This window comes from Malurus melanocephalus, unplaced genomic scaffold (assembly GCF_030028575.1).
Source record: "Malurus melanocephalus ecotype Western Australia unplaced genomic scaffold, MMel_1.1 scaffold_78, whole genome shotgun sequence".
Classification (NCBI taxonomy): domain Eukaryota; kingdom Metazoa; phylum Chordata; class Aves; order Passeriformes; family Maluridae; genus Malurus; species Malurus melanocephalus.
In genome coordinates, this window is record NW_026623310.1 from 1,572,139 (window position 1) to 1,599,047 (window position 26,909).

Sequence of the window (26,909 nt, forward strand, 5' to 3'; positions counted from 1 at the left end):
TGTGCCTGTAGGAGATTTTTCCTTTTGTATCTAAAAGATAGGACAGCTGCCAGAGAATTCCCTGCACCTCTGAAATTCTCTCCTTCCCACTCTCTGAAATAGCTGTAATTYGCCAGTCCTACTAGGCACTTTTGTTTTCACCAGGACTTTGAGGAATGTGAAGGCATCTGTAAATAAGGTATTTAAATACTCTGACGTGATGGGAGATGTGTGGGCATTTTGGGGGCATTTTGTGGTTGAAGAGTCATAGGATGCTTCAGAGTAAWTGGGGTCAAATAGTTTCCATCCTGAAGCTAAAAAAGGTAAATGAGATATGCAGGTGATAAACCTACACGTGACTTTACGTATTTATAGATAGATAGTGCCATCTCTAAGGCAGATTCTATTTGTTGCTAAGCTGGGTTTTTCTTTTCCCAGTCTTCTAGATACAAGTATATAGGAAGGGGGAAGTGCTTGTCTGTGTTTCTTGATTTGGTCCCCTGTAACTGCAAGCAGTTGTGTGGTAGGGGCAAATGCACTCTGCAAACTTGTACAAAGGATTAAATGCTTTCCCCTGTAGCAAACCTAAGACTTGAAAGAGAAGCCACAAATGTAATGTGCTAAAAGAAGTGGTGGARGAGGGAATGCAAGAAGAACAAGGGGAGCCCCACTTTTAAACCCCAGCAATACTGGGTTGTAGAGAACATTCCTAGGTACTTGAATGTGGGTTGTAACCACCCTCTGGAGGAAAGGATAAATTTTCTTTCCTGGGCATAGCTATGATGATTAATTTAGCACAGGAGTACATAAGCAGGGCACATTGACCACAAAATAACAGAACTTACTGCAGCAAGGTGACCTTAGTACCCTTGTTTTAATTTCCTCAAAGGGAAAGTACAGGTAATTTGCTTGWGCAGCTTGAAATATTTGGGTGTTAGTTAGCTGCTCCACATTAGGATTTCTGTTATGACCAGGACACTTGTGTTTGCTGGGTGCAGGGCCAAAAAAAAATAAAAAAACCCAAACCAAAAAGAATAACCAGTGAAACCAATAAAACCATGAAAATTATTCTGCACCTTCACTTTGGGTAGAAAGGAAGGATTCTTGGCCAGGGCTGTGAGCTGATAGTCATGAAAATGCCACATAATCACAAATGATTATTCTTTTTAAGTGCAAGGAATCATTTTCAGGTATATATGGAAATAAGAAAGTGGAACTGCCTTTTTTCATTGTATGTGAATTTTTTGTAAGCTGTATGCATTTTCCTTACATAAGTATGGCACCTCAGGAATGTGTGTGCTGCATTTTGAGAAGGAGCAGCAGCAACGCTGTTGGCACAGAAGGAAGTTCCAGCAAAGCCACCATGAGATAAGCTGGTATGACTGCCTCTTTTTGTGAAAAAGGACAACAGCTTTGGCTTCTTCAGAGATTGTTTTTAATTTTTTGCAACTCCTCAACATGAAGGCTGCACAAACATGTGCACAGCACAGCACACCATTCTCTTGAGTAAAGTKTGTCTGGCATCTTGCTTGAAGAGTGGTGGCACCTAATGTAAAAAAAAAAAAAAAAAAGCTTCTGTGATCTTATTTTTTATGTTTTGCTAACCTTTTTTTGAGAAGAAATGGCATCTTAGGAGCTTCTTGAAATCCATTTTGGGAGCCAAAAAACTTCATCCTGGACATAAAATCCTTGCTTTGAAGAGGAGAAAAGCATACTCTAATGGGTGCAAGACTCCTGATACCACAAGAAACAGAAGAAAGGTCTTCTACTTGCAGTAAATGAGAGACTTCCACTGCCAAGAAGAACTTCTTACCACATTTCATCCATATGAAATCTTATTTCCTAGATAAAGTTAAGCATCATGTTCTGCAGCCAGTAGAGGAGAGATGAATTGTCTCTGGATGCAGCAATGTTACTTTTCCTACAAACYGTTATGAAATGGCATAAATTTCTCTCTTCATTTCTGGGGAGATTAAAATGAGTGATTTAGTTTTTTGGTAGCTAAAGGATTAATTAAATTGATCTCTTTTTTTTGACCGTGCTTGTTTCTGTATGAAGCTGTTATGTACTTTGAGCTGAGCCAGAAGGACAACASGACACCAGAATAACCCCTTCAGAATTTTTCCTTGGGGATGGTACTTGCTAAGATAAATTTGTCTTCCACCTCATYGGATCTTGCAACTATCTGAGTAAGGGTCTACCTGCTGATATACAAGTTGCCCTTTGCTTTTGTGGCAAGCTTTGTAATTTTTGCCTCAAGAAACAAAATTATATAATAAATAAAGTGAAAGTGCAGTCATTATTAATAGAGAGGGGTTTTTTTCCCCAATGGATAGAGATGTAGTGTCTCATGGTAGATGTTTAGGAGTTTTCATTCTCTTCCATTTCTGAAACTGGTTTGTTGTTCTGTGGAAGATGTGAGAGTGCAGTTGGTCACTYGTGTTAACAGGATAAAGTCAAGCCTATAAGGAGATTCGTGGTGTGTTGTCAAAATGGTATAATCTRTCATAGAACTGACTGTAAATTCCACAGGGAACTAGGTTGTGAATGGCTAACACGTAGCTAATATATAAAGATTATTAATTCAGAAGCAGATTCAGTTGCTTAAGGAGAGTTCTCTGTTTTGGGATATGTCGGTTGGCATATACCTGAAGCTCAGGAAAGGCATGGGTCTTCCTTAGTTCCTGGACCATGTCACCCAGACCCATGGCCAAGGACTCTGAATTATTTAAACAAGATGCTGATACTATTTCTAGGATGAGGTTTTACAAGTCTTTTGTTTAAGAGAAGTTTGTAATGGGTATATGGATTTCAGTGTGAGGGAGATGTGCTACACAAAAGACTAGTTGAGAGTCTCTGTACATCAGTGGACAGSTAGATTTTGACAGTCTTCAGGAATTCTCCTTTGTGCTTTGTGAAGACCTTCATGGTACCAAGTCACTGTTGTAATAATAAGCTTACCTGAAACAGGCAAGACTGAGCACTAACATTTTATGTATGGTAAGAAAAGGTAGTAAAATAGCTCCAAAACCACCTCTGAAGGGCAAAGAGTGATCTTGCTAGAAAAGTTGTTTTTAATCCCTGCAAGGAGGGTATTTGGTTTTGCCACCCTGAGTGCTTTATCTCAGCCCCTCCTGTGCAGAAGAGCTCACACAACACTCAGAAATATTTCTCTATTCTGTTAACAAGCGCTGACTGAGCTGTGTAGGTGACCCCAGCTTTTCCAGCTCATTATGAAGAGCGAGAAGCTGCCTAATGAGAGCTGAGCATCAGCAGCTCTGAGAGGAGCAAAACATCTATGTAGGCAAGGATAAAAAAACAGCTTCTACTAGTACAATGTTAAAGAGATGTAGTCGGTGTTTTTGTAGTGCAGGTGACACAATGTATGTGCAATAGGGCATGAATTTCTTGAGCAAAGTGCCCTGTGGTAAAATACCTGTCTAATGACACAACTAATACATTCAGCCTAAAGAGGAAGAAGRCAATAAGTGCAATGGAAGAGCACATGAGGAACCTGCAGAAAGATTAGAAAATACATCACAAATTATCATATGCTTTCAAAGAAGAAAATTATATGCAAAATATCTTTGGGGGGAAAAAATTATATCCAGTATTCAGTTTAATTGAAACTGTGTTTATCTTGCACTATATATGGCTTTATTTTGGATGGAGCAGTGTATTGATAGTACATAGCTGTGGTTAATATTGAAGCATACAGTGGTAATCAATACTTGGATAAACCTTACGAACTGCACTGGTTTGATTTATTGTATTATAATAGAGAGATTCAAAAGCCTTTTCAGTCTTGCACTGAAACTATGGGGCTCTTTGGATTGCAGAACAGAATGGCCGCATCAAATTTATTAAGAGAAAAATGCAAATAAAAGTAAGAATACAATCCACGCTCTACTTTCCACTTGAAGTTGCCAGTGACTGTGTGCCACTGCAATCGAAGTTGGGGACAGACAAACTGGTGGGAAAGGCAGACATATCCTCCCATCACATACCCTCCAACATCACATGTTGCAGCAATTAAAACAATTTCTCTTTAGGTAAAGTTAGCATTTAGCAAAGGGTCCTGCTTCAAATAAGCTTTGTAGTAAAGCATTTCATGTGGTGGTTTAGTATYCTTCAGACAGTGGTTAACAAAAACAACTTCCCCTGGAGGTAGCTGGGAAAGGATGGCAGATTTCTAACTTTCTGTGCTTGTAGAGTTAAAGTGACCCTGGTATAGAAATCCAATTACTTAATTTATTTGTTCCTGTTCTTTAAGTAACACTCCCTACTGTAGTTCTTAGCTGCCAGGGAAACCTAAAGGGGGGTGGAGCAGGTTAAGGAAAGGAAAATAAAGTAGAGCAATTTAAGAGAACATATTTGTAACAAATTTATGAACAGAAGCATGGAGAAAGCAGAATACATAGCTGCCTCAAATCACTCACAGTTGATTTTCTGGAAGCTGGGATCAGTCACTGTTCCACAGATGAGTATTGTAACCTCTGCACCTTGGTGCCAAGCAGTAAATACAATGTGTTTGGGTAATTCTGGTGCTGAAGGCCAGGCAGATGACCTGCACTGACCCAAGAGAAAATGCAGAGGGACTTCTTTTAAAATCGTGGTTTGGAAACTGAGGTAAATACTGGCAAGTCYGTGGTTAGAATGTGTTTTGCAGTAAACATTTAGTTTGCCTTAAACATAGTCTGTACTCCTGAAGTATAGTCTTCTCCAGTGCTTTTGGCATGTACACAAGTACATTTCACAACTGCATGTTTATCAAATTCACTTATCTGGTGTATGTAAAGTTTATTTTAGTTTTCCACCCTATTTCAGGTTAAATCAGTTAGGTTTTACTTCTTCTGYCCTCYAGGCAGATTAGCACTGGGAGTTTCTGTGTAGTTTGCTATAAATTATTAATGTGATGAGCTTTTACGCTCCTTCATTTTTTGCTTTGTATTTCTCTGAGTATGTGATGCATGCATGTAGATACCTGACAGCTAATTCATGTGATGCTGCCACAGAGCTTACCCTTAGTTTATGTGTTTCCTCCAGAGAGATTTGCAGGAGTTTGGTTGTGGCCATTTCCCCAGTTTTGAGCAACTCATGTCTTCAAAACAATCTGCAGGAACACCTGGGTGCTCTGTCAGTTTTACCACCTGGGTTTTTTTTCAGGAGCTGAAGCTGCCATGCAGACTCTTAGTTGCCATGCTCATCACCTCCCCATGCAAAAACCATCTTGGCAATTGAGCAGCAGCACCAAAGTAGCAGAGTCTGTCCCTATACGTGTGCTCTTGCCTGGCCACAGGAAAGTTTGGGGTTCTGTTTGTCTGAAGCACTGAGAGGCTTTTTAACAGAAACCTAAAATGCATTCCATTCCCATCATGTATTGTTGGTACCTAGTCTGGACCGAGCAACTTGGAGAGTCTCTTGCATGTTTCTGTTGAGTTTCCTGGGTGTTCAGGTTGGAGTGTAGTGTATGCACACACATGGATACATGTGTATATACATAGCTGTGCACACACACAGGTTTCTGCCCAGGAAGTCCTGAGCAAMAGGTGTGTTTGCCAGGTCTCAGGTTCCTCAGTTTATGCCACCTCAGCTCATAGCCATTATGTCATTTCTGTCAGCTATTTTGACTTCTTTTTGAATTGTTCCCTTTTTATCCATTAGTATGAGTTCAGAATCACTCATAATATTGTTTCTTAGGCAACTTAAAAAGGGAAATAATTTAGCTTCTTAGGTACTTAAAATTAGCAAAGTATAGATAGGGCTGTGGTTGTAAAGAAGGGAGAGTTTAGCTAGTAAAATATTCAAATATAAACAGTCTCCAACACTTCACATCTCTAAGCCCTGTTTCTTTTGTTTTTTCTTTCCCCTCCCTCAGGAATTCATTTTATCTGAAGATTACAACAAGATGACACTAGTGAAAAGTTACCAGGGTAAGAACCAGATCCRTGTTAATTGGTTTGTATTGTCATTAATTTTTGTTAATGTTCTCTTAACKAGTGGGAATGGAAAAGTTTCCCTTACAATGATAGATTTTTTTTTAAACTAATGTAAATGCTGGTTTTATCAATAGATCTATAATGTGCTTTCTTCTGAGATTACAATATTTTTAGAAGAGCTGTTTCAGGTTCTGTTTTTCCTTTTATATATTCATGTGGATTATCACAATGGATAGCAAACTGTCCACATTTGGGAAATAGTAGTTTCAATTTTCACTCTTCAGTAATCCAGTGTATCTACTGAAACAATTCAGGAAACTAGCCCATTTTTTAAGGCTGAAGCTTTTGGGGTTAGTCTCATTATATTTCAGTAACTGTCAGTTCAAATAACCACAATGCTATCAGTGAATACCTCTCCTAGTAAAAGGTCAAGAAATTATAGCTCTTACCTTTTCTAATTAGTCTGGTGCTCACTGATGTGATGTTTTCAGAAACCTAGCTATTTATCCTTCTCAGACCTCTATAGGATACTGTTTTGGACAGTTWTTCTTATAAAAGTAGCAAATACATGTGACAACTTTATATTTTGCTGTTAGACTAAGAGGTGGTATGATATTTTATGGTAACATACCTTATTATATACTAAACATTATGTTTCTGTATAGAAGCCTCTGACATGTTAGCTTGAGATTATTCACATACATTTGAAACTACATAYTTTCTCATATATTTTGAGTTTAATACCTTGAAAGATTAAAAGGGTAATTTAAATCTCTGAAAGAAGTCTCTGGGGATCACTTTGTAACATTTAGATTTTTAAGGTATGAAGAGAATCTTGATTTTTGCAGAGCATAGCTAACATGTGAGTGTTTCACTTCAGCTGTTTCATGAATGTCTGGTGTGTTGTAAAATTAAGCTGGAATGTCTGTGTTTTTTCTTAGCTTGTAAAAACTGAAGAAGAATATCTGATGATGTTCAAATATATATTTGAGAATCTTAAATAAGATTGCTGTAGTCTGACTGTACAGGTGTTAAGTATCCAATTTTGTGATTGCTCTACAGTCACCAAAGTTTCATACAGCTAAGTTTCATATTTAAAGGTTATTGCACTAAAGAGGGTGAACTGAGGTCTTTTCTTCTGCATATGCAGAACCACATATGCACGAAAGCAACTTTCTTGATGAGCTCTTCAGGGAAAATGCTGAAAATTTTGGAAGAGGGGAATGGATTTCTTGGCAGTATTTCAGAAAAGCCAGTTGGGTGTGACAGCCCACTGATGGTCTGGGGGAAAGGAAAGGAAAGGAAAGGAAAGGAAAGGAAAGGAAAGGAAAGGAAAGGAAAGGAAAGGAAAGGAAAGGAAAGGAAAGGAAAGGAAAGNAAAGGAAAGGAAAGGAAAGGAAAGGAAAGGAAAGGAAAGGAAAGGAAAGGAAAGGAAAGGAAAGGAAAGGAAAGGAAAGGAAAGGAAAGGAAAGGGAAAGGAAAGGGAAAAGCCTTCCACTAGATCAGGTTCTTGAAGCTCCATCCAGCCTGGCCTTGAACACTTCCAGAAATGGGGCAACCACATCTTTTCTGGACAGCTTTTGCCACTGTCTCACTGCACGCACCTGCATAATAGCAGTGAGCAGTTTTCTGGCAGTGCAAGGCAGGAAAACAAAAAAACCCACAGAGATTCCCCACTGTTTTCAGGACACCAATGACTTGAGGCTGCCTGCTGCTCCACAGCACAGTGCCTCCTACCACCTCCTTCCAACCAGATATGCTCCTGGATTATCCATTCTTCACACCAGGTGTTGGTGGAGGAGTGTAGCACCCCTTCTGCCAGGTCCTTGGGCTAGGCTGGACCCATGTTGGAGGTCTGGAGTGCTGGGGAAACATTGCAATAGTGAGGTGCTCTGTGAGCTGCCATCAGTCCCAGGGTCCTGAAATTCCATCAGTCCATGCAGTGTTAGTTACTTTCATGCTCCTCTTGCTATATTTATCTCCAACCAGAACACTGATCTGATCTTACTGGGGCCCTCATTGGGTCCAAGGCCAGCTGGGACACAGTAAGGAGGAAAGAACCCCGTTTTCACCATGCTCTGTGGAAGAATATGCAGGGAAGGGCATTGTAGTCCCTTAGGTAGGCATGTCAAGATCCCACAGAGATGGATCTTCCTCACGTGGTCCAGTAGGACTCCCTTCAGTCTCCTCATCCCTGTAGTGCACTTTCCTCATGTGGCCATATTGAGTTTTGGGATTGGCATAAGCATCTTGGTAAAATCCTGGGCAAGGAAAAATACAATTAAAAAGGRCCAGGTGGTTTTGTTGGATATGGTGGCCTTCTAGTGGTTCATTTGTTAAAAGCCTTACCTTTTAAAATTTTTGCTTAAAGTTTTCCAGTAAGACATTTATATTCTCCAAAGTATTTTAGGAGGAATAAATAATTCTATTTTGCCTACTAAGGGACTTTAGCTGAGTCATGCTGGCTGATTTTGTGTGTTCTAGTAAATGGTCAGCAGTGCTCTTGCACGGTGACTGATGGGTTATTGGTCATCTCCCACAACAAGGTATTATTATAAATAGCTGAGGCTGGTGTAGTGGTGAAAGAACATTAATTGTGTCGTGAAAGGCCATGAATATGTTGGTCAAATGATCTGGTGGTGACAGAGAATGACAATACATGGATAAGCTGTGCTTTTGTTATGGTAGGGGTATGCAGCCAGGTCTGGTGGCATATGGAGTCTGGCATTGGCAGTGTACATGGCTGGACACGCTCTGTGGAGATTTTGCTGCAACACTGTCTGGAGTTGTGAAATCTTATTTTTTGAAAGGGATCTGAACACAGAAATGGGGGATGTGACACAGTCAGGCCTCTGGGGTGGGTCTTGTGGCATTGGCCTACTGCAGTCACTGACTCATTCCCTTGTGTAAGGAGAAGTGCAGGCACTTGAACAGTGTCATTTGGGATGCTTTGGGAAAATAGTTTTTTTTCATTGTGTGTCTGTCTCTCATACCACCATCCGTTCTTCTTCAGTCTCAGCACCAACTGAAGATGCAGACAGCCTCTGCTCTCTCCCTGGGCAGCTCCTCCAACATTCCTGCAAGAAACACTTCCTTCCCCTCAGCAGCCTTGGCTTTCAACCCCCTCCAGCTCTTGACAAGCTGGTCCTGCCATATGGCTGTTGCTGCTTCCCATTCTGCATGGCCTTCTCTACCCTGCTTCTTGCAATGGGACCATCTTGTTGTGCTCCCTGTGGATGAGATAACAGCGCCTGCTTTAGTGTTTCGTATTATTTATTTATTTATTTATTTATTTATTTATTTATTTATTTATTATTAATTCATTTATTTGAGACACACTTTTTTTGCCTGGCAAGATTTGTAGACCTGCTTCTGCCTCATGCTTTGAGCAGCTTGCCGGTTTGAGGGTGTTCCCCTGACCCTCTGCTTTCAGGCCAGCTCATGTCACGCCCTTACKTCTGCTTTCTCCCTGGCACAGCCTCTTCACTTGTGCTTTTCTTGCTCATGCTAAACTTTTTTTCTTCCTGCCAATTTTCACCTCTGTTTTGGCATTCACTGATATTTTTTACTGTTGTAACCCCTCAGCACAACATCTCACTCAGCACTGTGCTGTCATGCACTGTCTGTGCTTCTTGGATGTTTGCCTTTACACACAACACTGACCCTCCTTTTCCCTGTGCTGACATCTTGGTGTGCACCTCCTGGCTATAGCTTCTTTTCTCTGGGCACAGCCTTTCCATCTTCTCTACGACCTGCTCTTTGCAATGCTCATTGCTGTTGTCTCAATAGAGGAGAGCAGCCACCCTGCTCGGTCCCACCCTCCAGCACATGGACCCGTGCCTTTCTCCTCTCTGCTGCTTCTCTCCTTTCTGTGCAGCATGATCTTTCCTCACAAATGTCTCCCTTCTCATGCTGGCTTACATAAATCTGCTCTTGACTGGTGCTTATTGGGAGTTTTCCTGTACTGTGACCATATTCCCCCTCCATCTCCATCCTGCTGATGTTGCAAATGARCAGCTTTGGAATTTTTTGCTCCACATTTTTTCTGCATACAAATGGTGATCAAATCTTCAGTAGATGAAGGAGCAGCTTTTTGTTTGCTGTTTCAAGATGCTGACCTCTGTTAGTTCTAGGGCACAGACCTCTTTCTTGCTCTGCCATCAGCATCCAACCTTCTGATATTTTGTTTCTTTAAGCTGTGACACATATTCCCTCCTAATGACAAGTGATACTTTGTTTGGATTTGTCCTCGTCTTCCCTTTGTTCCCTTACCTAGATGACCCGCACTGTGCACTTTGCACTTTCACTTGTTTCAGATATTTCTGCCATCAGTATGTGTGTGGTGGCACCAGCTGATATGTGCATGTGGACAACAGCGTGCTGAATTGAAAGCTCTTTTTGGGGAGAGAGGATAAGCAAAGCTATCATGTACATCCCATCCACCTCTTGACAATTTAAGTTTTTTAATGTCTACTCTTTACTTGCCAGGAGGAGCTACCTCAGCATCCAAAGGCAGTGCTTCTACCAAAAATACAAGCCCTGCCTTTTAGAAGTTTCAGGAGGCAGGAGGAGATTTAGGAAAGCTGGCTGATGCCAGCTGTCCTCACAACCAATTCAGACCATAAGAAGCTGTCACTAGCAGTAGCATTTGCCATGTGCTGAGAAAACATTCCTGGTTAGGTCTTGACCAGTCTGATCTCACCCAGCTTTGCACATCCTGTGGAACTGCATGGGTGTGTCTGTGGCATTCATGGTTCACACAAGCTCCTGGGACATGTATGTGAGCCCATGAGGTGCTTGTGGCAGCAAATCATGTCCCCTTTCTAAGCACAGCACTCCACGGGCTAGTGCAGGTGTTCCCAGAGACCAACAGGTGGGTAAAGATAAGCATGAGCCACCCAGGGGGGCACTGAATTTCTTCCCACAGAAAACAAGGGTGGAGAAGAGGTAGGATCTATTTGAAAGAGTTCAAGTGACTCCTGAATGGTCCCCACCTTTTTATTTGGAATGTAAAAGTATGTGGAAATGACAGCCAAAATCTGAGCTTTACTGTGGGCAAGGGTGAGAACATCTGGGCACAGTTCAAGCCTGACACTGTAAACTGATCTAGCTGCCAATCACAGTTACAGCAGGTTGTGTCAATACATCCATTGACTTTTCTGCTCAGGGAATTTGAGTCTAAAAAAAGCAGTGTACATCAGGGCAGATGTTGGCTTGTGGAAGCCTCTTTTTCTTTGCTACAAATAGTTCCCCCTTGTAGGGTTTGAACACAGCTGTAATCTGTGCTCTGTATTTGTATAGGGCRGACAGCAATATTCCCATGCTGTTCTGAGAAGCTTCTCTGCCTTTCAAATGGAGTCTTGGAGCTGGTGTTTAAACTTCCAAACATATTCAATCTCTTTTTGTGTCAGCTTTTACACAGACAAATACAAGCAGTCAGTTTTGTGCAACATATGTTGCTGGGTCTTGGAATTGTAATAAACCAGTAGGGCTCTAGATTGAGGAGTGGCATTCACCATTAAGTTACAGCTGGGAATAGTTCTGTATGTTTTCCCAGCCACTTGTTTTATTAGAATATCACCTCCATCAGCACTTCATGACCAACCCTGCTGGTCATTCATACAAAAAACTGTCTGTACAAGCATGTGTTCCCTTGTTTTAGTGAAAAGCTTTTGATGGCTTTATTTTGGTAGCTGTAGAAATGTATTCTTTCAGCTGTTTTATTCATCTACCACAGCTGTGATATTTTTCTTTTTTTTTTTTTTTTTTTTTTTTTTTTTTTTTTTTTTTTTTTTTTTTTTTTTTTCAATTTTATTCCAGTAACTTTTAATGCTGAAACTTCCCTTTGGCGCAGTGTTTGTGCCTGTGCTGTAACTCATCATTGTGCTGGGGTACCACAACGCAGGTCCGCTAAAACTTCCCAGCTAGAGGAGCAGCAGTGTAGGCATCTTCATTTCATCTGGTCAAAAAAAACAGCTCAAAAAGAAGTTTAAATGGAATCCCAAGTCCATTCCAAAGTGTGAGCATTGTTAGTGATGATACAATGATGGAAGGAAGACTTGTGCTGCTGTAGAAGATAAATGAATAGGCATTAAAAGATAAAAGAATAAATGAATTCCTTCCTGCAATAGGCATGGAAGGACTTAAGTCTTGCTTCCACCCTTTCTCATGCAAACGCTCCACATGCAGAGCAGGAACTTACAAGCTTTCATGGAAACTGATGTCAACAGGATTATTAAACACCAGCTGCTTCTGTAAGGACATGTGAGTGGAGGAGTTGGGTGCAATTGATGTTTGCAGTGGTTATCTGCCCCCATATTCTTCTCTGCAATGTGATTATATGTCTGTCTGCTTAACTTTTAGCTCATCAAAGCAGGGTCATCATGATTCTGTTTGTCCTGGAGATGGAGTGGGTGTTGAGCACCGGACAAGACAAACACTTCACATGGCACTGTTCGGAGAGTGGCCAGCGGCTGGGGGGGTACCGCACCAGTGCAGGCGCCTGTGGCCTGCAGTATCCTTTGCTGARCTCTCAATTTTATTTCTGCTCTTTGGCACTCCATCAGCCCTTTCAGTTTATTTATCTAGCTGTCCTCCAAATTTTGTGCCCTATATGGATTCAGTGCTTTGTGAGAGAAACTGTTATTTAAAGCCAATTTAAAAAAATGTCAGTTCTCCTTGCTTTGTCTCCTTAATGCATTGTGGCATATTTAGGTCTAAGCATTTTCAGGCCCCACAGTGGGTGATCTGCAACCTATTGTGGTCTGCTATTGTAATAAATATGGATAGGGCCTTCATTTAAACATGCAATGCCTGCTTTCTTCAGAGAATTAATGGCAGCAAAAGTAGGTTGGTGATCAGGTCAGAGTGCCTATGCGTATGCATGGTAAAAATTAAATTATTTTAATATARAATAATGAGCACTTGTCCTTCACTCTGGAACTGTTCACTATGTATTGGGAATTTGGGTTAACTAAGGAGTAAATTACTCCAGAAATGRCACTCAAGTGGCTTATTCACCTAGAGCTGAACCAGCTGCCTGACAGTAAAAGAAATATTAATTCAACTTTATTGCAAATGAAAAGGGAAGTGGAAAAGTATGAGCTCTTCAGCTGAAAACAGGRGTTAGCATAAACAGACTTTTTAATGCCCTGGAGTATATGTGGTATAGATGATGCATGTTTTGATATGCAGCTCRTGAGAAGTGATCTTAATGCAAAATTATTATTTGAATGTGGAATTGCTTTATGTTATCTGGTAATTTAGCCAATCTGAATGGCAGAAGGACTGAAGTTAATTTTTAATTCAATGATAAATAATTTTGAATGCATGATACAAGMATTTGTCTTATGTTCCCTAAATCTCTCTAGAGAACAGGCAATTTTGTCTGATTAAAACTTTTGGAGGACAATTTAATTTGGGTCATCTGATTATGATGGTGGGGGGCAGTGGAAGCAGTGGAAGGAAGAATCACTGGCAAATACTGCAAAAATATTTGGCACAACCAGGAACAGGTTTGGGTTATTTTATTGTCTGATGTCCYGTATGCTCCCTAAATATCACTGTTCTTTTGGAGTGCTAACAASAGTTACTCTTTAAACATCCAGTATAGATTCTGAATGTGGAATTAAATTGGATGAAGAGATCAGAATCTGTCCAGTTACGTGGCTCCAGTAAGTGTTTGAATGGCCAATGAAATCAGAATGGGATAAGAAGAAATAAACCCCAATCTTAAAAGTACTTTCCCCCCATTCCTTTCTTCTTCCTGTCTGGGCTCAACTTTGCTCCTGATTTGCTGTGTCTTCTGGGGGTTGCAACYGGTTCATTGCATGTTGTCTTTGCTGCTCCTTCTTCCACAGGGGGGGACTCCTCGCACTTCCCCTACTCCAGCATGGGTCCCTTCCATAGCGTGCAGCCCTTTACAAACAGACTCGCCAGCATGGGTTCCCACAGGGTCACAAATCTTGCCACCAAACCTGCTCCAGCGTGGACTCCTCTGTCCTGCCAGGAACTTGCTCTGTTGTGGGTTACCCATGGGGTCCCAGCTTCAGTTATGCATCCATCTGCTTCACTGTGGGGTTCCTCCATGGACTGCAGGTGGATACCTGGTCCACTGTGGACCTTCAAGGGCTGCAGGGGAGCAACCTGCCTCCCACAGTAGCAAGGGAATCTCTCAGCTCTAGCACCTGGAGCACCTTCTCTCCCACCTTGTTCACTGACCTTGGTGCCTGCAGTTCTCTCACGTAGTCTCATCTTTTGCCAGGTGAAGTTGCTGGGACGTTTATCCCCCTCTGTTAAATCTGCTATCCCAGAGGCACTGCCACTTGCTGTTGGGCTCAGCTCAAGCTCTTATCTTGGAGCCAGTTGTCATTGGCTCCGTTGGACATGGGGAAAKTTTCTGGCAGCTTTTCAAAGAAGCCACACCATGCACCTCCCACTAGCAAAGCCTCACCACCCAAACCCAATACAAGCAGAAAACTAGTAACAGATGTTTTGTATAAATTTGGGAAGGCAGAGAGTGGATACCATCCAACTGTAGCACCTAAGTTACAGAGCCTGAGGAGACAACTATRTTCATGGTGAAGGGCTACTTCAATGGTGTTTCATAACAAACCCACAAATTGTCTCCTCTCACTTTTTCTCACTCAGGGATACTGCACTGTTAGTATGAACAGATATGAGCATTATTAGTATGAAAAGGAGCCTTAAAGTACACTCTGAGTACCTCCTTAAGACTGGAACACTACTCACAAGATTGCAGTATACTCACGTTAAAAGAATTAGTGAGTCATGAAAGGAATGCAAAGCTTGTGTAAATAGTATGTTTTCCTCAGCATTCATCCTTCAGATTTGATGTGGAAACCCGGCATGTGTTTGTTGGTGACCATTCTGGGCAAGTCACCATACTCAAACTAGAGCAAGAGTCCTGCAGCCTTGTTACCACATTTAAAGGACACACAGGTAAGGCTTCAGGAGGAGATCCAATCTGGTTCTTCATCTGTGCTCAGCATCATGGTGGTTTGACTGTCCTGTGGTACACTAGGATGGCTTGTGTCAGAGCATAGCATGGGAGGGACATAGACTTTRAAGTGCTCCAGCAGTTTAGGGAAGCTCTATTGGTGAAAAYCGGAGTGATCAGAGATCTGAGCAGAACATGTCTATGGCAGAAAATGCCACAGTCAGTAGCTGCTAATTAAAGCAGAGTGAGGCTCAAACAAGATGTGGTATTTCTGGCTGGGAGAAAGGATGCTGCAAGATCTGTGTTGGTAGACACTTTATCCCAAGTGGAATAGGCACAACTTGAAGGCACTAAATGCTTGTTTCATTGCTGGGACTTGTGCCCCATCACCCTTTGAAAAAAGAGTAACCCTGGGTATGATCCTATCGTCTAACAGAAGAAATGCTTTCATTCCTCAGCATTTTCTTCATATCCCTTCTCTCTAAGTGCTAATAGCTCAAGGTAGCACAAGTTCAGTCCTTGTACTAGGATACTGAGAAGATGCCCATAACATTCCACACTTGCTTCTCTTTTAATCTTCTGGAAATTATGGAGATGGAAAGTTGTATAGCTCCTGCTGTGACCATTGTACTACTACACTTTACTACTCAGGGGATTCACCCATTCAAGTGGCCCACAGAAGAGCAGGATGGGGGTTTCAGTAATTTTCTAGACTGTTATTTTTCCACTGAAAGGCACATGGTTGTGTAGTCTTTGCTAAAGAGATCTGCATTTTAATCACTCTGCATTTTTAGTTGCAACTTTTTAGTTACCTTGCAGTCTTGCACTTYCCATAATAAAATTACTATTGTGTGTGCTTCTATTGCAGGTGGTGTCACTGCTCTCTGTTGGGATCCAATACAGCGAGTTTTATTCTCAGGCAGTTCTGATCATTCCATTATAATGTGGGATATTGGAGGAAGAAAAGGAACAGCCATCGAGCTGCAAGGACATAAGTATGTTCAAAGCCCTTCCTCCTGCTTTTATGGGAGAAAAGCTAAAGGCAGAAGCCACACCTGGAAACAAACAGCCCAAAGGTTACAGTCTTCATAAGCCTCAACCTTTTAGGTGTGATTCCCTGTGGTCCGTACACAACAGGAATAATTTGCTTATAGTAAGTTTTCCAGTGTTGGGCCCACAGGCTGTTTTAAGAATCTGCAGAGGGTGGTGAAGGAAAGCACAACATCTGTAGTCCTGGATGTGTTATGCTGGAGCCTGTGCCTTTGTTGGAAAAGATGAGGCTCTTCRAATGAGAGCAGCAGGGAAATTACTGGTTTTCAGGTGTCAAGATCTTTCCTTCCCCTAGAGGGAGCATCCGTCTTGAATAATTAGTCCGTTTTTCCTCCACYCTTTCCACGCCACTTTATCTACAGTCTGAATTCTAAGTAATGTGTTTAATCTTTAACCTAGGAGCCTTCACATCTCCTCAGTGCAAAGAGGCATTGTCTTTGCAAGTACATTTGCWTGGCCTTAGATGTCCTTGAAGACAAGCAAGCCCATGCTGGGCATTGATTATACATCAGAATGGCTCCTCACCTTTTAACACTGGCCATGCAATGAGTTGGTTTCAGAGTACAGGGACTGCATATCTGTGGGATTTGCATGCCAGTCTCAGATCTGGAGAGACAAAATCCCACAGTGGTTTTGGGCTAACAGTTTCTTACATATTCATGCATTTCTTTTGAGTGATGCTGCACTCTGCTGAGTGATTGGGATGCCTCTGGGATTTCAGAGCACTGCAGAGCTCTAGCTGAAACTCCCAGATCACCCTCACACACTACCAGTGGTGCTTCCTAATGCATCATTGCTTGATTTATTGCTGTGGAAATAACTTCTAATATGAAGTTAGCCTCTGGATCTTAATCTGTGTCATGGTGTCAGACACAGCTCTGTACAACACAGAGTCCTACAACTCCTGATGATGTCAGCAGGCAGGCACTGTGAAGGGTGGTGGTGTTGTCTCAAACTCTCCAGTGAATGCATTCCACTCTGCAGGTGCAGCCATAGGCACAAATAAATGTGTTAGCATGAAAGTCGTTTTGGCAGACAAGACCAGTGATGGTAGCAAACCAAATATTGTGAATGATTTCCAGTCACAGTATGTTCAGTTATTGTGTCTTCACGACCTTTTTTTTTTTTCCATAACCATGTTGTATTCTCTTTTTTGCCAGKCTGTAAATAGCCTGAGATGAGGCAGGAATTTCTTTTATGAGGGATTGAGCCCATCTCCCATGTTGTTTTTTCATTAAAAGAAGAATCAGAAGCACCTAAATTTTCCACCTTACTGTAAGAAGGCTTAGGAACAATTTTAGTAATTTCTGTATTATTTTTGAAACTCCTTATGCTTGTTAATGTCAAAAGAAAATCTTCAGTAGTTTCTCAGTGATTCATTTCTAAATGCTGCAGAGATTTAGAAAGCTAAGTTATTACTGACTTTCTGACCAGAAGGTACCTTACTGGGGCTGTGTTTATGCATCCAGATATKCCTTCAAAAGCTGCAACCCTGTTGAGACTTTCTAATGCAGCTGGGACCTCCTATCCCAGGAGCAGCAAAAACAGGTCAGAACAGGTCTTTGCTTTTGTGGGTGCTGCCCAGATGGGCAACACTCTCATTCTGGTCCCAGCCTGACAGCAAAGACTGATTTGCATCTGATGGATGCCATGTGCAGTGAGTGGGAGAGAGAAACATGGGCAAAGAAATGGTTTGTACTGCTTTATTGACATTCTGTGCTCACTGGTGCAGTAGCCATAGATGGTGGATTGCTAACTCTCTTATTTCTTTTTCAGTGATAAAGTTCAGTCTCTGTCCTATGCTCACCACACTCGGCAGCTCATCTCCTGTGGTGCAGATGGGGGAATCGTCGTCTGGAACATGGATGTTGAGAGGCAGGAGGTAGATGCTTAGTTCTTGTGAGTTTGGTCTGAAGCAGTCCTGGGAAGAAGGACCTTTCTAAAATGTGCAGTTGTTAACCTAAACAAGATCATTTCAAGCTTTAAGAATGTTTCTGGACATGCTCCAGTTGCTATACAACAATTATGCTGTGCCTTTGATAATATGGTACAGGGGAAATTGTCTGGCAGAAAATTTGTATTAAATATGCTGCTAAATAGCTCTTGCTCTTTACATTACTGCTCTGAAAGACACCCTGGAAGGAGGATATTGAGATGCTCTGCTGTGTTTTTCAGCACATCAGGAGAAATACTAGCAGTTTGGGTATAAATGGATGGACTGATTGGTTCATTTTGGTTTTAAAACAATAAAACAAGAAGGCTCTTGGTCACCTTTGAAAAAATGCAACCCAGCATTTTTTTCCCAGTTCTTCATAAGACATCATTTAACTAGGGCTTCAATCTCACTTGCTGCTCAATCTTGCTCTCCTCTGGCATAACCTCGTAGAAGTGGCGTAAATGATGACTTTGCTCCAGACAGTAAAATTTCACCCACACATTCCTAATTGTTTTTGTGCTTCATGACCAACAAATGTGAAYGGGTGCAAAAACATTCCCCAGGTCTTTGGCACTGTGGGAGCAGCCCTCACTTGGCAATTTGTGAGTCCTGACTTAGAGCAACTGAGCTCTGTGCTGGCTGAGTCAGGCACCAGCCCTGCCCAGCAGCCTGGAAAATCCTGATGCCCGTGAGTCACAGCAAGCCTCTGCCCTCTTCCTACAGGGGGTGCGAAGGCATGCCAAGTCCCTGCAGCGGGTAGGTCTAAGCAGGTCTTCTGGCAGCATGGGCTCTCACCATCTTTGCTGGTTCTTGGGAATTGTGGCCTCCCTGAACTGAGTTTGTCTCCCTTGAGGAAGGAGWAAAGCTAAGTGAAAAATCTAATTTTTGAAGTAGGCATAGGCAGAAACTGAGCTCTCTTTTTAATGTGAATTAGCATTCCAGTTGACTCTTCTGCAATTGCTGATCCAGGGGCCAAGTATGTCATTAGCTTCTAAACTGAAATGAAAGCAGAGCAGTTTCCTCCTTCCCTGCAGATGTTTCCTTTTTGCTGCAACTTGAACATCCAGGAATGAAAACCTTTATTTATCTGCTGCCTTCAAAAGGCTACGGTAAGGGTTAAGATTGGCTTGTCACAAAATAGACAACAGTGYTATGAGAAGGCTGGTTTAAAAAATAGAGGAGAAATATTATTAGCTAAATAAAGGCCAAGCAGCAGGTGCTAATGGCACACAGCTTTCTCAGACAATATCCATGTGGGCATGTTCTTGTTATCAGCAGCACAGTAGGGTGTTCTTGGTGCTAAACCAGCCCCAAAACATGAATCTTTGAGATTTTAGTATCAAACCTTGGTTTTGGGTCCTAGATAACTTTCTCTTGGATTCTGGATTTCACATCTTTGTCCTTATTTAAGGATTTTCTCTGTATGATGTGTGCTCAGTACTCATTTTGTTGCTATCAGACTTTCCCACATCACTGAGATTGCATTAAAGTCAATTAAGCCATTTTAGCCCTTCATTCTTTATTTTCAATTCAATTTTAAACAAGCTGTAAGAAGACATCTGAAAGATGCTATAAGCTATGTTTCTGTTTGACTACAAAGTGATTACTTGTCAAATGCAAAATGTCTTCTTCATCAATAGTGTTCAAATGCTTTAAAAGATGAAAAGTTATACACAGAGATGTAAATCTGCAGACAATAAAAAGAAAGACTATGTGGCTGGAAAAGACAAGGATTTTCCCCAGAGAATGAACTGCCTTCAGAATACCTGGCAGAAGAATATGAAGCAGGTGGTTGCTTTATTGCTGGGGTTCAAAGCTATTCTGGGAGCTGAGTGTCTCCACCCATCCTTCACTTACCTTTGCCTGGCTTTTCTATTGTTTTTAGCTCTTAATCTTGGCTCTGTTTCTTGTCATTTTAATTTGCAGCATGTGAGAAACCAATGGCTCTGATAAGMCAACTGCAGTTTGCTAATAGCACTTTCTCACAAATAATAAACAATATTTAGTGTTTATTTAACCTCATGGGTTGATGAGGGAAAAGAGCTTGTGTTTGGTTTGGGTCTTGGGCTTGTTCAGATGAATCTCATATTTTTTTATCCCTGTGTGTGATTTGTAGCACAGGCACCTCTGACGCAGGAGCTCCTCTTAGGGTATTAAAGAAAGAAAGAATATGGAAAACCACAACAGCATTTCCCATAATCTCCCTTTCCCTTCAGATGAGTTGTTTGGCTATTGGAAATAGTAATTGACCCCAGCTCCCACCAGAGGCAATAGCAGATGGTAAATGCTGTCCAGACAGGACAACAAAATATTTTGTTTCCAAAACTGAGTTGTTTCTATGGTCTTGTTATCAAACTCTTCATGATTTGGGTGACAACTGTTCCTCCCATTTCCTTCAAAGCTAAGCCAAAAGAGACATCCCCGGGAACAAATGTCATCTTGTCATCATCAACAACAGTCAAAATGACATCTTGTGAAAATGAAAATAGTAAATCAAGCTTAGCTGGCCATATTGCCACACCACGACACATCTTTTTTGTCCGGCCTCTAGGCCCCATTGGGAATTTTTTTGCTTGTTTCTTACTTCCACTTTGTGTTTACATGTGTGTGTTACAGACCCCAGAGTGGCTGGATAGTGACTCCTGTCAAAAATGTGACCAGCCTTTCTTCTGGAACTTCAAGCAAATGTGGGACAGTAAGAAAATAGGCCTCAGGCAGGTTTGTATGTGTCCCTTGGTGTGTTGACATGGTGCAATTAGAGGCTTCCCTCTCCTAATAGATTGTGGTAACCTTTTCCCCCTAAAGCTTTGAGAACTTGCACTTTGTTGTTCTACTAAGTCCTTGGGAGTGGGACAGTGGGTTCCCCTCTGAGGCTTGATTTTGTAGTTGAAAGGAATACGCTGGTTTTTTTCCAATCAACCCCACAGCAATAGGCCTTGGGCTGAGTAGATTGTTTGGGGCCTTCCATGAACTTAGCCATGTGGGACTTTGCTCATTGTTAATCAAAATTGTTATAGGAAGAAATTTACAGCTGATATTTGGAGATTGTGCTGGAATCAAAGCTGGTTTTAATGAGATTGGATAAACATCTGTAACTGCTCAGGCTGTATTGGAACAGGCTTACTTTGCTTGAAACATACTACTGTATTTTCCTGCCTATCAGGAGAAGGCTGCAGATTTATACTAAAGGGGTGTAAAAGTGCTCCGTGTTCTCATGGAACTTGAGAAATAAAGTGTCTGGAGCAGAGCTGAGCTGCATCATGTCTTGCTGGAGTGAGGTGGTAGAGCCAGTGGACCTGAGCAGTGACCTGATCTGGGTTTGTGGCCTGAGATGTCTTTCTGCCTGTTGTCTCCTACAGCATCACTGCCGGAAATGTGGGAAAGCCGTGTGCGGGAAATGCAGTTCTAAGCGCTCCTCCATCCCACTGATGGGGTTCGAGTTTGAAGTGAGGGTCTGTGACAGCTGCCATGAGTCCATAACAGATGAGGAGTAAGTGTGGACACTGGAATGGGGCAAAACTCCTCCATCTGGAAGGGTCTCGGCGGGTGCAAGGTGCTAGGAAGGAGCAGCCTGGCAGGGTGGTCCCGGGCTTTCTCAGCAGGAGAAGAAGGATATCAAGCCAGGAGGGACAGAGAGCCCCAYACCCCTGTTCCTTTCATGCCAGGAAGGTCTTAAAGTGCAGTTTACAGAGTAGCTGCTGAATTAATGGCTTACAGCAGCATTCAAATACTTACTTCCTCAATAGAGAACATTTGGAGGGGAAATGCTGCAATTACAGTTCTTGCTGATTTTTGGATTTCTTTCTTCAGGCGGGCACCTACAGCCACTTTCCATGACAGTAAGCACAACATTGTTCACGTACATTTCGATGCCACCAGGGGATGGCTGCTGACCTCAGGCACTGACAAGGTTATTAAGGTAGGAGCCAGGAATGAGCTGTAATTCCTGTATTTCATCTTCCTTCCCCATGGCATTTGGCTGCAGGGATATCATACCTGCCTTCTTCCACCTAAAGACTTCTCACTGATTTATTTCTGCCCAATAAGAACCAAGGAAACCTTTATCTATGAAGGTACTGCCTGAAGGGACTGGGACAAGTGCTCACCTTAGCTTTCCCTTGAGGGAGACCAACTATTTTTCAACATGCCAAATCACAGTGTGGCTAGATAAAGAAATAGATAAAATAATGACTAAGTTATAACAGTAATTAAGAAGTAATTTAAAAAACCAAAACCCTTACAGTGTGTTACAACTATGTTGATCATTGAAGTTAGTAATGTGGTGGGAGTGTTTTTGGATTCTTTTAAGGCCAGCTATGAACCTGGCTTATACAGGTGAAATATAGTGACATACAGTATGTCATTTGGTCAACCTCCACCACTCTGACATAAATGCTGGAAAATGAAATCAAATCTCTTCATTGTTGCATCCATCTCTAAACATGTAGCYCCTCCTAATTAAAGAAGGTGCAATTATTTGAAGATTTCATATTTATTGTCATTTCATTTTATTGTCATTTACTATTATTCATTGTGTTGTTATATTTTATTGTATTTAACAGTTGTGGGATATGACACCAGTAGTGTCTTGATGTTACATCAGTGGAACTTGAAAGGTGATATTTACAGAAGAAGCAGATTTCCTAACCCTAATGATACTGCAGAAGATAGATAACACTGGGCGCATACGGCAGATGAGAAAGGAACTAATGTGTTTACAACAACTTTATGTCCTCTGCTTGATCCAGGCTGAATATTTGCACGGAGACTCTTTCCACTTCTCAAAATATACAAGAAGGTATTTTTTTAACTAACAGTTTGTACGATCTGACTTTGGTTGTTTTGAGTTTGTTTGGAAAAATCTGTGTGCAGTGCAATTTTTAGTTTTTATATTTCACTATGTCAAGATACTTGCTGCTTTGTACAGAGGTTCTTGGGTTGTGTCTTCCTCTGTGAGTTTTCAGTGTCAACAGACTGTGTAAGGCAATCGGTCCTCTCTGCAGCCAGTACCTGTTGGTTTGGGATATTTCTGCTGAYCATGATCTCTCCAGAGGAGGAACTCCAGGCACAGTCTCTGGGTGCATCATTGAGGAGCTGATGGACTATTGCAATTCCTAAAAGGGCTCTACCATCTACTTGTCCTAGTGAGCATCATCCAGAGAGCGTTCATTGGTCTGTATAGTCATCCTGCCTCTTCCTTTGCTGCACAAGTCGCAAAACCAGGGGTTACTCAGCAACTGATTTCTACAGAAAACAGAAACGGTTTTCCAGCTCCGAGCATTACAAGCAGCACACAGACTTGTTTGAGTTTGATGAGACYGACAGGCTGATTCAAATGAAATTATTTGCAACAGGAACTTTTGGGAGTGTGTGCATGGAGGGAGGCAGTTCTAAAACTGGTCAAGATCTGAAAAGTCTGGTTTATCTCTACCTCTACCTCTACCTTGCACAGCAGCATTTCAGCCTTTGTACCTGTCTGTGTTGTCAAAGATGAATTTTGTTTTTCCTGTTTTCCRTATGGTTAGTCATATTTATTTTTTAAAACATTGATGGTTTTTATTAAATTCCTTTATAGACCCAAAAGTGATATTCCTGAATGATGCCTGTTGTCCTGTTATCATACTTTACAGTTTCTCTTAAAAATAAACAGTATTTTAAAACCTGGATTGACCAAAATTACCTTTTTAGAATGACATTGTCGAGCTGAATAAACAAAAAAAAAGCCCATTTGTTCAAAGGAACCTTCTCTGAAGATCCAACACTCCATTCCATTAATCCATGTTATTTTTAGGATGGTATTACTCATGCACTTTGAAAAAACTGGTGTAGAGAATAGAAGTGCAGACCAGACCAAAGGCTTTCCTGTATCTCCTGTTTCAGCAGGCCTTGTGGTTGTAGCTGCTGTGACTCAGCACATTAGTGGTGCTCAGTCTCACCTTGTTTTGGACTTTTTCCCTCTGTATGGGGAGGCCATGGTGTTTGCCATTACAGAGCACAATGCTGGAGAAGCCTTGTGTTCTCTCTTGAGTGAGAATGCCAGAAGAAAACAAAGCTTCTCCTTTGTTTGCCCAGTAGTAATGCTTTTTTGAGGCCAAAAGAAAAAAAAAAAAAAAAAAAAAAAAAAAAAAAAAAAAAACGTTATCACAATCCATGGCATTAATTCTGGTCCAGTGCTGCAGTAACAGGAGAGTGGACTTTCATGTGCATGACACACGACTGCTATGTATTTTCAGGAAAATTCTCTTTTTAAACATTCTGTAAACTGTGATGAAGTATATTTTGCTGCCATGTTCTCTTAGGTTTCCTGGTTGTACAGCCTGTTGTTGGTTCCCCTCTAGAYAGCATATTTTAAAGTGCATTTTCAAACATCATTCACACAGCACTATTATTTTTCCAGCTTGAAAGTTGTTTTCTCAGTCCTCCCACTTACTCTCCTGGAAATGAGATGGTTGTTTCCTCTTGGAATGCTTTTCACTACACCTTGTGCATGTTTACTGATGACTGAAATGTTCTTGGCTGTCAAAGCTATGCAAGATGAGCAAGTGGCCTGCCAGTATTTCATTCCAGCTGGAGAATTTGTACCAAGTTTTTCTGGATTATGGTGTTCCATGTTCCCTTGGGCTCAGGGCCCTTTGGCCAAAGACCTGACTTGTGCTGTGCAGGGAGTGCATTTCAYGGTGACAGAAACATGGGTCCACCGAAAGTGAATTTAAATTGTTGTTTAGTGCTCAGTTCCTGAGGAGTCAGCGCTGGAACCAAGTCTGGGGCTTCAGCAGAATTGCGCTCACACTGATGGAGTGGTGGAGTCAGCAAACTGAGGATCTGCCCCTGGGTCAGCACCTAGTCCTGAGAATGTAATGTGCAAACAAAGGTGAAGAACTGATTTTCAAAAGAGACTAAATTTGGGAATGACCTGTGGGCTGTTCTGCAACAAGCTCTTGGCGGATCCCCCATTGTCTTTCAAGGAGTCCTGGTTTCAGTGTTGCTTATGTGTGCATGTGGGGTATGTAAAACCATCTTGCAAAATTTTCCTGGCTATTCTTTCTGACTGAACGACCTGCAGAGTTATCTGGATTTAAGCTGAACATCTCCTTATCTTGCATTTTCAGGACAAACTGATCTGGGCTTAGAAAATTATATAAGCTGAAAGTGAAGCTGAGGAGGGAAGGGAAATTTGTCCCTTTGCAATGTCCATAAGAGCTATAATGTAGAGATATGAAGGGAAAATAGCTGTCTCTAATTCAATAATTCCTTTACTTTCCAAATGAAACATGAAGGTTTGACACTGGGAGAGTTAAAATGCCTGCCTTCCTCTTCTGTTTTATTAGAGTAGCTATCTCAGTTTCTTCTGTCTACTAGATCCCTACAAAAAGGAATTCCTCTTGCCTGGCCCTTTTTTTCCCCTTTTTACTTGCTGAATAACAAATCTGAGCTATTTTTATAAATTGCATTATTGGAGGATGGGAGGAGGGTGTGTTTTGATATAGGTGCAAACAATGCAGTGCCACATACACACACACTCAAATGAAGCCAAGTCCCCTTTCCCTGGGATTGCTGAAGGGCAGTAACTTTTAGTGATACCTTGTGGTGTGACAAGGGGCATACAAACACTGCTGCCTTCCCTCTGCTCTTCACCTCAGAAAAGCAGATTTTCATTTCTCCCTGGTGTTTCCTTGTGGAAAGAAAGTGTTCTCCAGAGCATCTGCCTGCTCTTCTTGGCTTTAAAATGAGCAGTGTCTGTAGTGCTGAGGCAGGGGATGGGGCAGGCACTGGTCACATAGACGGTGCCTGAGCACCTTGCTAAAGCCACTTGTGTCCCAGATGGGGCAATCTGAGCACCCTACTTCAGTTTTTTAAGCTGAAAGTATTTCAGTGAAGGGAAAAGAAGGAAAAAAAAGTGGGCAACTGCTTGCAATGTAGCATTGATGGTCCTCCTGTCTACAAGGAGACTTAACATCATGGTTAGATGTTGAAACGGGGTARTGCATAGGGCTAAAAGTCAGCCAGTCTGACAGAGGACAATCCTGACAGTGACATTGGTGTGCTCAGCTCCGAGCCCCTTTCTGCAGCTGCTTTTTGCAGGGAAGCTCAGGTAACCTCCCTACTCTGTCCTTCTGAACTTGAGGCCATCACCTGAATGTCAGCATGTGGGCTCTTAGTACAGCAGTAGTGGTTACTGCACTTGGCCTGAGATAGTGGTATGAGTATCTCCAGTACTGGGAAAGCGAGGGATGTGTTCCCTCTGAATGGGGTTGGTTGTTGATAAGAAGGTGGATGGCTGGATATGCAAAACGGATGATCCAAAACAGTTGCAGGGGGAAAAAAGGTTTGTCTTATACCTGCTGAGGAAATCATTGTTAGAAAGGAATATTTGACATTTTTTTCTGTCTGGTTCTGTGCTTCCCAGTATAAGAGAGAGATGAAACTACCAGATGGAGTCCAGCAAAAGGCCACTGAGATGGTGAAGGTACTGGAGCATATCTGGGAGAACTGGGACTGTTCAGCTTGGAGAAAAGGCAGCTCAGAGGAATGTCCTCAATRTGTACGAATGCTTGAAGGGAGGGTACAAAGAGGATGCACTGGTGTCCAGTGAGAGGACCAGAGGCAATGGGCACAAACTGAAACACAGGAGTTTTCCTCTGACCATCAGGAAACAATTTTTACTCTAAGAGTGACTGAGCACAGGCAGAGACTGGCCAGGCAGGTAATTTGTGGAGATATTCAAAACCCACTTTGACACGATACTGGGCAACCATCTCTACGTGACTCTGCGTGAGCAGAACCAGCTGACCTTTGATGGTTCTTTCTCACCTCAGCCATTCTGTGATTCAAATTTCACTTAATGCCTGTGTCCACTTTATTACTTAGAGAAGAAAAAGTATCTTTCTTTAAATCTAAACTACTACCAAATTAGTTACTAACAAATTAGCAAATATTAGCTGTTTGTTCTTGCTGTTCCAAAYAGGATTTGTGTAGCAGCGAACCAAATTCTGTTTTGTAGCACATAGGGGATAGGGCTACCATGTGTGGTTTTACAGGCCTTTCC

The 26,909-nt window shown here is 41.8% G+C and overlaps 1 protein-coding gene across 4 annotated transcripts in view; it reads left to right on the forward strand.

Annotated features, from left to right (window-relative positions):
- Positions 1 to 26,315, forward strand: part of WDFY2 (WD repeat and FYVE domain containing 2) — an 83,146-nt gene extending 56,831 nt beyond the window's left edge. For 3 of the 4 annotated variants that reach the window (XM_057367396.1, XM_057367397.1, XM_057367395.1), the window contains exons 4-12: positions 5,858 to 5,912; positions 12,282 to 12,432; positions 14,767 to 14,879; positions 15,746 to 15,872; positions 17,704 to 17,809; positions 20,480 to 20,581; positions 21,223 to 21,353; positions 21,674 to 21,782; positions 22,426 to 25,532. In XM_057367396.1, the coding sequence (XP_057223379.1) occupies positions 5,858 to 5,912; positions 12,282 to 12,432; positions 14,767 to 14,879; positions 15,746 to 15,872; positions 17,704 to 17,809; positions 20,480 to 20,581; positions 21,223 to 21,353; positions 21,674 to 21,782; positions 22,426 to 22,455 (924 nt within the window). In that variant the 3' untranslated portion in view covers positions 22,456 to 25,532. Of the gene's footprint in view, positions 1 to 5,857; positions 5,913 to 12,281; positions 12,433 to 14,766; positions 14,880 to 15,745; positions 15,873 to 17,703; positions 17,810 to 20,479; positions 20,582 to 21,222; positions 21,354 to 21,673; positions 21,783 to 22,425; positions 25,533 to 26,270 lie in introns of those variants that run through there. The other variant, XR_008965416.1, reaches the window with a different exon arrangement.
- Positions 26,316 to 26,909: the final 594 nt, after the last annotated feature.